The sequence below is a fragment of the Onychostruthus taczanowskii genome, unplaced genomic scaffold, assembly GCF_017590055.1.
Source record: "Onychostruthus taczanowskii isolate IOZ18803 unplaced genomic scaffold, ASM1759005v1 scaffold27, whole genome shotgun sequence".
NCBI classification, from domain to species: Eukaryota; Metazoa; Chordata; class Aves; order Passeriformes; family Passeridae; genus Onychostruthus; species Onychostruthus taczanowskii.
The window spans coordinates 3,733,503-3,749,648 of NW_024500017.1; the positions used below are offsets into that span (position 1 = coordinate 3,733,503).

At 43.1% G+C, this 16,146-nt stretch overlaps 1 protein-coding gene across 1 annotated transcript; it reads left to right on the forward strand.

The window, feature by feature from the left end:
* Positions 1–5,405: 5,405 nt before the first annotated feature.
* Positions 5,406–11,589, forward strand: CCN3 (cellular communication network factor 3). Its single transcript, XM_041407580.1, has 4 exons — positions 5,406–5,817; positions 6,087–6,338; positions 8,212–8,417; positions 10,398–11,589. Exons 1-4 carry the CDS (start codon positions 5,418–5,420, stop codon positions 10,692–10,694), a joined length of 1,155 nt encoding a protein of 384 aa, XP_041263514.1. The 5' UTR covers positions 5,406–5,417; the 3' UTR covers positions 10,695–11,589.
* The last annotated feature ends 4,557 nt before the right edge of the window (positions 11,590–16,146 follow it).

Sequence of the window (16,146 nt, forward strand, 5' to 3'; positions counted from 1 at the left end):
AAATGTTTGGAACTCTCAATTAGCTGAATTAGGATCTCTTCAGCCATATGCCTTTATGTCACACATGCTCTGGAAAATGGCTATTCTTTAGTGAAGGGAAAAAAAAGACAAGGGAATCCCACTCAGCTGAACTCATTTTCTGATTGCAGAACACCCGTTTTAGTACCATTAGGTTCTTCAGTCTGTCAGCATTTTTTTTCTGCCTCTGCTCACACAGATAAATCTTATTCTCAAAAGCAATCCGTGAGGGAACTCTTTAACAGCTGTTTCATCCAGGAAGCCCCACATGTTCCACAGGTATCTCTTACTGAAGCTATTGAAGAGGAAATTAGGTGACACATTCCTCAAGGACCTTGTTGGCCCTCTGAAATTGGTTTCACTCAGTGAATAAAGAAAGGAAAACTTCCCTGATTCTGTTTATCCATTACTATTTCACCTGGTAAAATCTTAGATCCTCAGTAATGTTAATCTGGTAATTTCAGATTAAAACATATTTAGGGTTAATAAACTTTAAAGTCAAAATAAATAAATAAACAAATAAAGACTATTTAATTTCTTTTGCAAACAACTATTAATGACCTTTTTCTGGCACAAATGTCATCCCCCCCCCTTGGTTCCCAACAGAGTAGAAATTGTCACTACAGAAAGGGAGTACCTGTTCCTGAATACAAACACCTACTGCCATGCTGAACAGGAGCAGGCATTCGTACCAAAGCAGCACCTACCCTCAGGTTCCTTGTATAAAAACACCATTTTGGAGGGCTGTACCATAGCCCTTAAGTGACTTCAACCATTTTGTTCAGTCACCCCATTCTTACCCAAATAACAATAATGGTTTATGGCCATAAGGGGACAGAGAATCTAGGGGGATAAAAATCAAAAGCTAGTCAGTGTGTACAGAGTATCTGCTCTAAAGAAGGACAGCTCTAACCACTGGGGACACGAGCCATTCCTACCCTATTGTTCACACTATTTGTGCTGTCTCTAACAGGACAGATACCATGTTTCTGCTTCTTGTCTTTCTTCTAAAAATCTCAGCCTGCACAAAATCACAGCAGCTGCCATCTTCTGATTAAAAAGGGGGAAATTTCTTGCCATGCACCATAGCATTTTGACATTAGAACCAATTATAAATGAGCAAATAATAATAGCTTTTGAAAAACATCTACATCTCCTCCTATATCCCCCAAAATAACAAAGGCATAGCAAAGCCACGTGTAAGAACTTCACCTGCTGATTGTACTGTAAGTATTCCCAGCAGGCTTTACAAATAAAATAGGTGAGAATAGGAAAGCAACTTTTTTGGAGGAACATGCATTTAAGAAGAAACTGGAACTTTTCTACTCAATTTCTTTTGAGCACATAGAACTCTCTAACTCAATGATGCAACTCCCCATCCCCACATGAGTAACTCTGACATTTTCAAAACAATGTTTTGATTTTTAATGTTATATCATTCCAAAATTTTCTTCATTTGTATGTAAGATATTTAAAAATAATGTTCTAAAGTGTTTTGCTTTCAACATTTTCCGTCACATTTCTCATTTGTTGAAGCTGTTCTTTTTTATATGGATGACACAGAAGGCATATCTCAAAAAAGTAAACTCCAAGTCACTGTCATTTGCACAACTCTTACTACTGCAAAACTCACAGTATCATAGCATAACTTCAGTGGAATTATAGACCACCACACAAAATACTGTAAAAAATAAAAACTAGTAGAATTCTTCCATTGGCAGAGGATAATACATTTTTAATCTCATCTCAAAAGCACAACCATGACTAAGTCTGTTGGAATGATTATGATAATTACATTAAAAATAATTAGAAATTAAATCCTACTTTAAATAATGTCAGGGTTAGCAGAGGTAGTCACTGAATAAACCAGTTGTTTTCCCGGAATATCTGTCTCTCAGGTGAAGCAGGATGCCATTTGAAGAGGGAAGACACTGGCTCTGGTGCACGCACCACGGGGAAAATTCACCGGCCTGGTTTATTCGGTAAGGACACCCATTCCCGCACTGATCCCAGTGCCTGCAGTACCTTTGGTGTCCCTGTCACAGCACACACGACAGGATCACCAGCGGCTTTCTCAGAGCCGTGTCCGGGCCCATCGCCGCTGTCCTTCAGCACCGGGAGCTGCGGGCGCGGCCCCAGGGAGCGGGGCTGGGAAAGGAGCCGGGAGCGGGGCTGGGAGCGAGGCTGGGAGCTGAGCTGGGACCGGCACCTTCCCGCGGGAGCCAGGCCGGGCTGAGCAATTCCCGTTCTAGCCTTGGCTTCTCCTGCCAAAACCACCTCCCCACCATGACGGGGTGCTGCGGAATAAAGAACTTAGTCACATCCACACTGTGATAAAACCCCCTTTCTCAGTGACAGTTCCACATGTAGCTCATGGGCAATATTAACGACTCCAAGAGATGTCAGGAATTTGCAGCTGTCAGCTGCACTGTAAAGGGATTGCTAAAAATCAAAACATGCAATATTTTCTTGAAAAATACTGCTATTTATGAGGTAGACTCCCAGAGAGGGCATAATTTATGAAACAAGTGCTGAATTATCCAACTTATATTTGTGTCAGTAAAACATGGTAGGACAAAAGAGCAGAAGGAGAAAGAGAAGGATACTATGTTTATGATAATTTTACTCGAAAAATAGCGTTGCTTGCCATACACAAAGAATGGAAGATAATTTGTGGATCTACATGTTGTGAAGCCGTGACTTTCACAGGCAGCTGGCTTTAAATAGAGGGATAGCACTATGAATACTTGAATTTTTGTAATGATTGATATATATCCTGACACCTATGGAAAGTTATAGGATCAACCACCAGAAACCCTCTTAATATTTGAACGAGTTTTATTTGTAACTCTGTTTCCAGTCTTTTAGATACAGCTTTTTTCAGCATTTTGACAGTGCAGAAAAACCTTTAAGTATATTCTTAATCCTGGGTTTCTGCTGCTGGGCTCTGTTCCTGAACTTACACCTCTCAACAGTGTTCTCCAACTGTGTTTCCCTGCAGAGTGAAGAACAGAGGTTAATTTCTTTACATCTGAGGAGGGATTACTCTTTGCAACAGCTACAGCCAAGGTGGCAACCCAAATATTAACTCACTTAAGTACAGTTCTTTTAAAAAAAGCAAACACAGAGAAAGTAAAATATTTATTTGAACTTACTAATTTTGTATCATGAATAAATGCTATTCATTGCCAGCTGGGCCAGCATGAAACCCCTCCACTGATCATTATTTTGCTCTATGAGAAGTAACAAAGGCTACTTTCATATGATAAGAGCTGTATGGCACACTTTAAAAAGTTGTAAGACAAGTACAAACAAAAAGATTCACAGTTAGGAAAATAAAATAGCATCTGAGAACTGGTAGTTCAATGGACTCCAAATTATGCATGGAGGAAGTGAAATATCCAGGAAAATATATTTGGTCCTATTGTACTAAAATGTAGCATAATCTTATTTTCATAACTGGTATTTAATAAACAAATAGACTGTTATAAACAAATACAGCTTTAATAAATCTATTAAACACATGTAAAAGAGGAGGGGGTTTTCCAAATTAAGTATGCTGGCAAATATTTTTTTCATTTCTTTGACTTTTTCCTGTAGTCTTATGTGGTGAAACATTTTTTTAGACACCAGAAGATATTTAAGAGTGGTGTGAAGTAATTTCATTGAAAGCTAAGGAAACTTTCAGTGACTATCAATGACTACAGGCACTGAAAACCTCTGCAGATTCACAAACAGAAATGGGCAAGACCAAGTCCTGTAGGTGCCCTCTGGCTTACTGGCTTGCTTCTGGGAAAACTGGAAAACTGCAGAAACAGCCTTGCTTCTTTTCAGCGAATCTTCATGCCTGGCCAAGAGCACTGGTTATTCTGTTCACAAGCAAGGTGCTGTAAAAAGTGGCTGCACTGACTGCCTAAGTCAGAGATGAAGAAAAGAATCAATGGGGAAAAAAAAATGAGACAAGGAAGGCAAAATGACCTGTTAGGCAGTGGATGACTCAAATAACCTCAAACCCATACCCAAGCTGCTAATAATGTTTGAACAATCCAATTTTCTCCTTGGCTGGTCATGCTCTTTGTGCCTGAGAAAATGAAGGGCCAGTACATGTCCAGAGATTACATATTCCTGCACCAGTGAAGTCTGCTTTCCCCAGAATGCCAGGCTTTCCCAGAAACCCTGCTGCTGCCACTCAGCATGGAGAAAGCAATGGTCACTTTCATCCAAACCAAAACTTCTGTCTTGCCATTTCTGGTGTTGTGTTTTGCTTTGGTATGGAGCTACAGTAGCCTTGTAAATTCATGAGTATTACTTGTGTCATGTCTTAAACTTAAAAGACATCTTGTTTTCACTAGTGTGTGGACAAGTTTTGTTTACCTTTCAAATATTTTCTCTTTAACAAGCCATAACAGAATCTAGTGTATATTATCTGTCTCAGACAACTAAGGATAAAGAATATCTGTATCCCAACAAGACCCAAGAAGGCCTGCCTCAGGCCGAAGGCAATTCCTGGTGAGTAAAACACGTTAACAGATTTAGTTTCCTTGACACTTGGCCTTAAATCTGTCCTGCACATGCTAAAATAACAGCACAGAGCACTGGAGTTACTTCTACAAAGAATTCTTGAGGCCAGGCCTGTTGGCTCTGTATCCCTGCGGTTGCACACACCATGTAGGCACTGAATAGTCTGTGACCACTCCAACGCACCGAGCTGCACAGAGCGGGGAGGACTCCCTGTGCAACATCTGTTTCCCATCAGCTGATACACCTGCACCTCTCGAGTAAAGAACAGTGCCCGAGACTTGAAACTGAAGAGTTCAGTGCCCACCAAGCTCAAAACACTCCAACGCCGGGGCCAGGAGCAGTATAGCCCCGAGAGGTGTTTGGCTTTGGGGTGGCTGGTCCCCAGCGCCGAGCGCTGCCCAGCCAGGCTGGAGGTGCCGGGGACGGCGGGGCAGCCGCGCCGAGCTGCGAGGCAGCACCGAGCCCCGCGGCGTGCGGCCCGGGGATGGGCGCTGCGGGCACGCGGGACGGGAAGGGGCCCGTAGGCACCGGCGGAGGGCGGCAGCCCCCTCGAGGGTAGCACTGGGCCAGCCCTACCCGCGGGCAGGGGCCGGCTCTGCCCCCGGGCTCCGGTCCCCGCTCCGTGCACCGCCCCCGGCAGAGGGGTCGCGCCCGGCGCCGGGCAGGGCAGGGCAGCGGCTCGGCGCCGCCGGGGCAGGTGGCGGAGGGAGCGGGGGGAGCGGAGGGCTCGGCCGGGCTCCAGCTCCCCGCCTCCGGCCCGCGGTGCCCGCCGTGCGGGGGTGGCGGCGGAGGGGGGTCCCCGACGGCCTCTATAAAAGCGGCTGCAATGGCTCTGCCGGCAGAGCCGGGCGGGCGGCGGGCAGGCGGCGGCCGGGACCATGGCGACGAGCGGCGGGCAGGACCTGCCCGCCCCGCTGCTGCTGCTGCTGCTGCTGCTGCTCCGGCCGTGCGAGGCAAGTGCGGGGCGCCCGGCGGGGCTGGCGGCCGGGGGGAACCGGCGGCCGGTCCTGCCCCGTGACCCGGCCCCCGGGGCCGCTCTGTCCCCGCAGGTGAGCGGCCGGGAGCCGGCGTGTCCCCGTTCGTGCGGCGGGCGCTGCCCGGCCGAGCCGCCGCGCTGCGCCCCGGGCGTGCCCGCCGTGCTGGACGGCTGCTCCTGCTGCCTGGTGTGCGCCCGGCAGCGCGGCGAGCGCTGCTCCGCGCTGCTGCCCTGCGACGAGAGCAGCGGCCTCTACTGCGACCGCGGCCCCGAGGACGGCGCGGCCGCCGGCATCTGCATGGGTAGGTGGCGGCGGCGGGACGGCCCTGGGTGCGGCGACCTCGGGGGGCGGCGAGGAGACCCTCCCCGGGCCGGGCCCGCCGCGGGTGCCGCTGCCCCGCGGTTCTCCCGCCCGCCCTCCGGCGAAGGGAGAACCTCCTCCGATCCTCAGCAGCCCCGGCGCTGCCCCCGATGCTGCGGGCGGTGCCGGTGCGGCCGCCGGGGGCTGCGAGGGCCGGGGCCTGCCCGAGCGCCCTCTGCCTCTGCGAAATGCCTCCCCTTTTCCCACCAGTGCTGGAGGGGGACAACTGCGTGTTTGATGGGATGATCTATCGCAATGGGGAGACCTTCCAGCCCAGCTGCAAGTACCAGTGCACCTGCCGCGACGGCCAGATCGGCTGCCTGCCCCGCTGCAACCTGGACCTGCTGCTCCCCGGCCCCGACTGCCCCTTCCCTAGAAAAGTCGAAGTCCCTGGAGAGTGCTGTGAGAAGTGGGTCTGCGACCCTGATGATGAAGTGATTTTGGGAGGTTTTGCCATGGCTGGTGAGGAAATTAAAATTAGTTATTGTAGTCATTGTGAGCAGGAGGTGATATCATGGTGAAACTATCCACAGGATTGCCAGGTCTAAGGCACGTTGCTTGTATGGTAAGGCTTTTTTCTGACATAGAGTGATCAGTATACCAGTGGTTATGAATAAAAGCAGAGCTCATCAGGTAAAAGAAAGATTCAGAGGATGAATATGCATGGCAGTTTTAAAAGTTAATTAATGTAGTTGCCAATTTAAAAATTTCTGTTTATCTGGTACACATTAGTTCTGTGACCAGAAGAAAACAAAGACAAGGTCCTAGTACTCCAAACATTCCCATACCAAGGAAAAACAAATAAACAAACAAACAAAACTGCAGTCGTGCTAGTTGCTCTGCAAGAATATGTTACAACTTATAACATATTGTTACAATTTATAACATGTAGACTATGATGGTTTAGTCTACCGGAGACTTTCTCCCCACTGAATTCTGCAGCTCCTACAAGTGATCAGCGTGGTAGCTAAAATGCCAGTGAATTCCAGCCTGTCTGTGATAGAGTGCTCATGTTTATTGATGGCATTAAAAACATTACAGAGTACTTGTAGAGGCAGTGGTTATAAACACAGTGAATGGATTTGTAAGAAAACCCAATCCATTCCAAAGTGCAGAACTCAGGCCTTTTAAAAAGCTAGATAGTATTTTCCCCTTTTTCAGTTTTTCCCTATTTTCACTTTTTCTACTGAATTATGTCTCTATCCCTTTTAAATTATACTCTTAGTTCAACATGAATTTTCATAACTTTCTTCTGAAAGTGGAGGGCACTGCATTCTCTTCCAGTCACTGCTCTTTGTGATCTGGGGCAGTTAGTTATGCGAAAACTCAGCTAATCCATTTTAAAAACAAGTGAGAAAGGATTGAGGAGGAAAGGCTCAAGTAACTTTTCAGTGTGCTATGAAGTGTTAGTTGTAAAGCACATAAGGCATAAACAAAAAGTTTGACACTTTTCTATTACCTTTTCTTTTTCTTTGATTTGTCTGATGGTGACAGGCTAATCCCTAAGATGCCTACAGATGAATTGTCTGCATTCTTTCAGCAATGGCCATCTCTCTTGGGAGGCCACCTTTTTTGGATCTTTGCCATTCAAAAGGCAGGAAGGCTGTTGTAGAGGAGCTTAACAGCAAGAGCTGTGACTGAGGGTTCACTTGTATTGTCTGCTCCTCTTTGCTCCTGTGCTGATCAGTGAGCCAAACTATTCAGCAATATTTGCACAGTGCCAGGAGGGCAGGATGGTGGTCAGACTGACCATGGCTTTAAGTACCTGTGATAGCTCCTGGAAATAGCTTCCCTCTCCCTCCTCACCATCACCCTTGCTGTAGGCTGTCAATAATTGACAAGATGAGGTGACTTTATGACTCTAAGTAGCAAAAGGACTTTCATTACATGCTGCTTATTAGTTTAGATTAAAAAATCAGCCTCTCTCAAGTCATACCTAATACAAATATTTTTATGACAGCTTCAGAACAGATTTGTGACATATTTCCATTAGAAAGAATGAAGAATAAAAATTTGTTAGGGTTCTAAACTGGTTTAAAAGTTGGCAGTAATTCTTCCAGCTGTGGACTTGAGTGAACAGAATCTAAATTCTTTGCTGATTACACTGATATGCATCTTTCTGGTTTGGGGCTTTTTTTTTTTTTAGATATAGGAAGTTGCTACTCAGGATTCCTAAAAAGACAGCTTTTAAAATTTCTAAATCCTGTCAAAAGCATTGATTTTGAACCTTGTTTTGTCTCACATGTTCCTTCCCAGATATGACAGAGCTCAATTAGATAGTGAGGTTTCATGTGAGTTTTTCTTGCAATAAAACTCTCTGGGGTTTTGTCTCCAGCCTACAGGCAAGAGGCCACACTCGGGATTGTGTCAGATTCAAGTGCCAATTGTATTGAGCAGACAACAGAATGGAGTGCTTGTTCCACGAGCTGTGGAATGGGCTTTTCCACCCGTGTTACCAACAGGAATCAACAGTGTGAGATGGTGAAGCAGACACGGCTTTGCATGATAAGACCTTGTGAAAATGAAGAATCATCTGATAAGGTATGCTGCAGAGCATGAGGCAAGGTTGCAATTCCAAGGGTTCTAATTCCAGGGTTGCAATATTAGGGTCTACAATGGTCCAGATGCAGCTGTACATAAATACACCTTTTAGCACAAGTGCAGCACACTGAGTGGTTTTGGTAAAGCATTGGACTTGCTGTGTTTGCTCAGTATCTTTGTGCTGCACCTCCAGTGGGTCAAGGGAGGTGATTCTGCCCCTCTGCTCCACTCTGGTGACACCCCCCAGAGCACTGTGTCCAGCTCTGGGGCCCTCAGGAAGACATGGACTGACTGGAGTTAATCCAGAGGAGGGCCACCAAGGACTTTACCCATGTCGTAAAGCTGAGAGAGTTGGACTTGTTTAATTTGGAGAGGAGGCTTTGGGGAGACCCTACAGCCCCTTGCAGCGCTTAAAGGAGGCCTATGAGAAAGGTGGGAACAGACTTCTAGTAGGGCCTGTTATGGCAGAACAAGGGCTAATGGTTTTGAACTAAAACAGGTAGATTCAGACTAGATATAAGGAAGAAATTTTGTACCATGAGGGTGGTGAGGCACTCAAACAGGTTGCCCGGGGAGGTGGTTGGTGCCGCATTCCCAAAAATGTTCAAGGCCATATTGGGCAGTGCTCTCAACAATCTGATCTAGTGGAAGATGTCCCTGCTCCTTGCAGGGGGGTTGGATGGGAAAACCTTTAATGGTCTTTTTCAATCCAAAATGGTGTATGATTCTATGATAATTTGAGTCACTCAAACAGATCACATGTATTGAATGTGCACCTTGACAGTTCACACAGTCTAACTTCTCCCACAAAGGCAACTGTACTACCTGTGCCTGTACATCAGAGTTGCTTCAGTGATACAGAATGGATATATTGGATTTCTAGTCTGTTGAGCATCTGGAACAGCAGAGAAATATGTGAAATGTCTCCTTGACAAATTAAACATTATCTTAATCTTTATGATTTTTTTTCCCAAAGCAGACCCAATACTGACATTCTGATGTAAAAAAAAAAAAAAAATGTATATAAGAGAGAAAACTTTTATACTTCTACATTATGCAAGTGTTTCTATCAGGGAGAATAACATGTGGCTTGGCAAGCGGCCCATCAATTTATGTAATGTTCTGAGTGTTGGAAAGCATTTCTAAGGCCTTTGCTGAACAGTCTCTGGAGTTTTAAATACCGTGTTTTGTAAAGGAGATGAAACGTGGAAGGAGATGAGGATATTAACAAGAATGATCAGAGGTCTAGAAAACATGTTCATCTAGGTAAAAACAGATTGAACTGAACTTCTTCTGAATGCAAGGAAAGAGAGATATGTTCTCATAACTGTATTCAGATATTGCAGCCTGTCTTGATTAGATGAAGGATATAACAAGAAATTGAGAGTTTAGACTGCATAAAATCAAGACATGAGTGAAAATGTACTAGGCAGTAAGAATAGTGAACTCTCAGGGCTGTCTGGGGCAGATGTGGAGTCTCTGTCATTGAAGACTTCCAAGGACAAGTGAGTCAATCCTTTGTTAGAAATAACATATCTAGAGCTGGTTGTGCCTTGAGTCACAAGAATGGGTGACGACTTTTGCAGTTCATTTAATCCCCATTTTCCCCCCTGAACCTAGTCCTGTAACTTGCTCATTTGACTTGCTGATTCTCTGATGGAACTACACTAGCCTGAGAAGTTTTTCAGTAGAGTATAGTTTTTTAATGAATGTAGACTGAGCTTTTCTCAGATGACAAGAGTGGATTTTAATTATTTGTCTTTCATTACTGGTCCAGTAAAATGCTGGTGTCGAAGAGCAGATCTTGCAGGTGTCGCCTGTAGGTAACTACTGAAGCGGTTTTAGAATCATTTTGCTGTTTAATGACTTAAGACAACAAATTTAAATTTTCAGAGTCGGCCTGTATCTTTGCATGTCAGTTGTTAAATGCTGTCCATCCTATGCAATGATACATCTGTTCTCCCTTCGTCTTTCTCTTAGAAAGGGAAGAAGTGTGTCCGAACGAAGAAGTCGGCGAGAGCCGTTCGCTACGAGTACAAGAACTGCACGAGCGTGCAGGCGTTCCGGCCGCGGTACTGCGGGCTCTGCAGCGACGGCCGCTGCTGCACCCCGCACGGCACCAAAACCATCCAGGTCCACTTCCGCTGCCCCCAGGGCAAAGCCCTGAAAAAGCCGATGATGCTGATCAACACCTGTGTCTGCCACAGCAACTGTCCTCAGAGTAACGTGGTTTTCTTCCAGCCGTTAGACCCCACGTCTAGTGAAGCGAAATTATGAAAAGCATGAATTAGGTAGCGCAGAAAGTATTAGCAGTTTATACAAAACTTGACCCACAATCAGGTGAATGTAACGATTGCATATATGAAACTTCTAAAATATTTTTCAGAATGATCGTTCAAACTAGGTGCTTTTTCCCCCCCCATAGTTTATTTAATACCTCATTTTCCATTTACCCCCTCAAATGTCTTTTATTCACTTGACGGAAATTTTGTACCTTGGACAGAGCCCTCTTTTTTTTCTTGATGGTGGCATAAAGATGACAAAGCCAACAGCTAGACTTTCCCCTTGAGTTAAGGGGATCATGCAGCAAGTTTCAGTGGGTTTAAGACTGGGTTTCTTGAGAGTAAATGTATTCCTTGAGGAATACATGATACTGCATCACATAAGCTTCCAGGCTCTTAACTTCACTTTCCATACTGCATATAAACACTCCAGCAGTGTTCTTTTTTTCTTTTTAATGAAACTCTGTTTTTTGATGACAGTAAAAATCTTACTGATAGAAGTGTTACGTTCTTGTGGCTTATAAAGTACCTTCTGTCAATACCTCTGACTCTGAGGATTAAGATGGCACGTAGCCCTGGAAATGACATAGGGTAAGATCTCTTATCCTGAAGCACAGCAGGTTGATAGCTGACAGCAATTAAATTTCTCTTTGGTAACTTCACTAGCAGTCTAATCCAAAACCAGCTGAAGTCAGTGTTGTGTAAGAATTTGATTCTAATCCACGTGTCTGTAGATATAACTATTTGGATGCAAAAATAATATATCTGTAAATTCCTCTAAAATACTAACTGTATCATTTGGTGCTTCATTTCTTAGAAAGGTGTATATGTAAATAGAAACTGTACATACTGTAATATAACTTTACAAAGTAAATAAACTTTATGTGATTCAAAATATTTTTTCCTAAAGTTGCCTTTCTTAAACTACCAGCCCTTAACAGCTAAAAGCAATGGAAAGAAAAAAGGGTCTGCAGACTCTTAAAAGCAAAAGATGATTTCTTGTGTTCATGTAGCTCATCCTAATCACTGCCTTAAAAGTCATGCAGTGCCTTGCTATAGGGAAGGATGAATAATTTGTGGAGTACATATTAGAAAGGACGTTTTTTTCAGAGTAAGTTAGCCTGGGAGACAGGATGATGTAACTAAGGTTTGTGTGCCTTGGAACATAGTGGTGGTGGTGAGGAATAATTACATGCATGATTCAGGAGCTCACATTTGCGTCTGAACAGCTAAAAGAGTATTTCATTGGGTTGTGAACACTTCAGCCTCACAAAATCAGCCTGTGACAGTGTTTGTGTTAGGTACTCTATGGCAATACCCCCAAGAAATAAGAGCCTTTGGGTGGCAGTCTCGTGTATGTTAAGTCATGTGTGTAGCAGGATTGTGTCAATCGGTCATAAGTACAATTGTGGAGACATTCAGCTGCTTCAGCTCTGAAACCCGGTTTAGCCTGGAGTGTGTCTGCTAGCGACAGCAAAGGTGTACTTGTGCCACAACTGCCCTATAACCTTATGGTAGGAAACAACTCTGTCTTGAGAAAAACAGGCAGAAAGCCAGATCTTAATATATTTTGGCCTAGTGTTGTAGTCCTCTAAAGGACCTATCAAACTCTGGTTTGGCAATTCCTGAGACACAGGGTGGAATTCAGTTGAAGGTTAAGACTCCTCATTTTTGCCAGTGAAGTTAGGAAAAAGATAACCATAGGCAAGCATCAACAGCCGGTGGGTTTTTAGTAACTTTTAAGTTATCCTTGAAATTATGAGGCCCTGGTGCTGATTCATTTAAGCTTTAGATACATCGGGTCTTCACCTGGACTCTTGCATGTCTTTCTCCAAGAACTGCACCAATGATAAATTTCTCTGTAGTCATTGCTATGGTTATCAACACATTCCTGCCTGCCTTATGCATTTCAAGCAGCTGGAACAAGACTTTGTGCATAGATACAACACTCCCTGCCCTTGCACAATTCGATTCCTAATCAGTTTGGGTTGGAGGGGACCTTTAAGGGTCATCAGATCCAACCCCTCTCAAAGTGAGCAGGGACATCTTCCAGTGCTTCAGGTTGCTCAGAGTCCTGTAAACTGACATTGAATGTCTCCAGGGATAGGGATCTCCACTTCCCTGGGCAACCTGTTCCAGGGTCTCAGTACCCTCATCAAACAAAATTTATTCTTTATATCTAGTTTGAATCTACCTCTTTTAGCTTAAAATTCCTCTCTCTCAGCCTTTCCTCAGAGGACAAGTACTCCATCCTTCTGACCAGTTTTGTGGCTCTCCTCTGGCCCTGGTCCAAAAGGTCCATATCTTCTAATGTAAGAATCTTTTAATGTAATGTTCTTCATTTCTGTGCTAGTAAATGCCAGGACCTAGGCAGGACATGGCCAGGACTCCTCAAAGCACTGAGAAGTCACTAAGGAGTAGATCAGAATCCAGGAGAGATGGAAAAAGGGTTTTTTTAAAACCACTTTCACCCCACATCTCCTCCCGCTTTCCCCCTCCACCACAAAAATCAGGCTGGTTTGTGTAATGCTTCTCTAATATCATGCAAGCTATCAAGTATTTCTCAGGGTCATCTTGCATTTTACAGGCACCTTGGTTTGCAAGAGATGCATCAACTACTGACCAATGCAGCGATAATGTCTGGAAAAATTTAAACAAATTTTGGATTAAAAAACCCAGCTAATCCTGAGCCAGATATAATTAGAGAGGAATGCAGTCAACTACTGACTTCCTTCCTACGAAGTAAAACTGTTCACTCACTTCATTTTGACAGTTCCTCTACTCCATCCACACCCAAAGTTATTTATACTTGTGCATCAGCTGATCACTGCTGCATTGCTTCTCCTCTATCCTTCTGTTCTCTCTTAATGATATCCAGATTTTTATGTCATTCCTTAAGTTTTACTTTTATTGGATCATAAAAACAAAGCACAGGCATCAGGGGTAAGCTGTTCAATAAGTAGCTTCCACTTTGCAGGCAAGTTAAAAAGCTTGTCAGGGATATGAACCCAGCTTTGTACATTAAGGTCATCCACTACTCTTAAGTTTGTGGGGATTTTTCCCACTACAAAGACAGGAGTTTTATTTCTGATATTTTTGAAGAGACATAAATGCAGCTTCCTGCTGGGACTCCTCTTGTGGATGGTCCATCACTTCCTTTGGAAAGGGAATGTGTGCACCATGGTATGTGAGTTCAAGAGCAACTTGAGTAACTCCTTTTACCTATTCTGTTTTCCCAGCACTTTAGACTGCAGCCTGCACTTCAGTAAACCAGTGCCAAAATGCCCCCATAACCTTTCTTTAAACTTTCTATGTCTTTAAAGCATTTTGTGAAAAGGCAATTTCATTGTTATGAGCATTGCAACCTCCACAAAAGAGAAGTGCTATGGTGTTCAAGTCCTTGTTAGCCATCTTTATAAACACCAGAAGGACAGCAGTCTCAATGTCTTCTTATGTTACTATAGCAGTTCAGCATGAAAAATTATCTTTTGAAAGGAACCACAAATGTTTCCTTTGAACAAAATGAGACAAAGATCTGATCCAGTTTTAGTCTCTTTTAGACAATATACAAATACCAATTCAGTGGCTATTTTTACCTCGGCTCAATTGACACAGCTTTTCATCTGCTCTCAGTTTGGTTATATGCATTCAGATTTGTTTTACTTTAATATGGACAGTTACTACCTCAATCTTTAGGCTAATTTCAGCCTGTTCCTGAAAAAGGTTTAAACACTGAATTAATTAAAACACAACATTGGTGAAACCTGTGAAATTGATATAAGGAAACTCCAGTGATAAAACCCTGAACCTTTCCAGACTATAACTGTGATTTTCCTAAAGAAGCAAAATTAAATTACGCAGATTTTGAAAAATTAAAGCAGTTCATTTTCATATCTCCAAGGATTCATATCTGAGCATTTCAGGGAACATCACTCAGAGTTCTAAGGATGGGCCCCTACAGCAATGTGTACTGAGTATGTGTTGGTGAAACAAACACAAAATATGCTGGTTGACTTGTTCATCACAAGTTCTCTGAACAGTGAAGGACTGCCCCAAAAATAAGTCACTTAACAGTTTTTTGCTGTTAACAACTGGTAGGCTAAGTACACCTTCAACAACAAATATTGATGATACCCAGTGTTACACCTCTCAGCACAGGTACCCTGAGATGTTTATGGCCACTGCCAGGACTATTTCATCTCTAGCACTTCATCAAAGCAGCATAATTCTTGCATTTAATTTGCTTTGAATTTCTCTTGGGCAGCAATCAAAGACATTGAAAAATATTTCTTTTTTTTTGCCTTCATGGACTATGTAAGGAGGAGACCACTCACTCATGAGTGACATGCTCACTGATGCCTGACATTGGAGTGAAAATCTCAAAATGAGTAGAATTCTACAATTGATTTCACTAAGATCATGGCCTTTCTGTTTTCCTGTATAACTCCAGGAGTAGGATAATATATAATAAAATCTTCAGGAAAAATAGAATATTGCTTTTTTTTTTTTTTCCCTACTCCAAGCTATACTTTTCCTTAACCCTATTTTCAATAATTTCTCAGTGGATGGGAAGACGGATGGAAAAATATTTATTTACTGTTTCTAGTCCTATTATTTACATGTTATGACAAATGTGAACTTCATGAAATAACTTTTTATTTCTCTCCTCTGAGAACTTACTACACTGGAATTTATTTTCCTTTTTTTTTTTTTTAATAATAAAATAATTATTTTGTACCAAAGTTTATTGTATTGACTCTTATTTCAAGAAATCATTCTAATTATATCCACCATGCTAGATTTTGTAATATGAACTGTCTATTGAAGGCACGAAATTTAGTGTAACCTGAGGGAAAATTGTGCTCTGAATTTTCCTTTATCAATCCGAGTTTGTGCATTACACCTGTTCTATGACCAGAGATACTACACTGATATCAGTCAGGAGACTTACCATGCAACTGCTACAGGAAGAGTTGAGTTACAACTATCTAGTAAATATTTTTAACAGTAGTTTAAATCCCTGATGTTAACATTTTTATTTCTATAAATATGTAAGTTGAGCTAAGTTTGTTTCTTTACCATTAAACACGTGTTTAAAATCTCGTATTCTTCATGGACTGTGGAGGGAGCCCAGCAGATTGCCCCAGTGAGCTTGAGTAATTAATCTCACACTAAACCTCTCCACTCAGAGAAACAGTACTGAGTAGCCATTGCTGGTCAATTGACTTAATTGAATTATTTAGCAAGCAGGAAAAAACAAACCCTATTTATATCCCAAGATGTAGATTTATTCTGCCTTGGACATGCAAATGGCCACACTAAAATAATGAAGAAAAGTACCTCACTGACCTAAAACTCCTCCATGTCCATGGATGTTAATTTTTTTGTTGTTATTCTCAGTGTCAGAATTAAGTATTTCCCCCAAAGTACTGCATTTCAGTTCATAC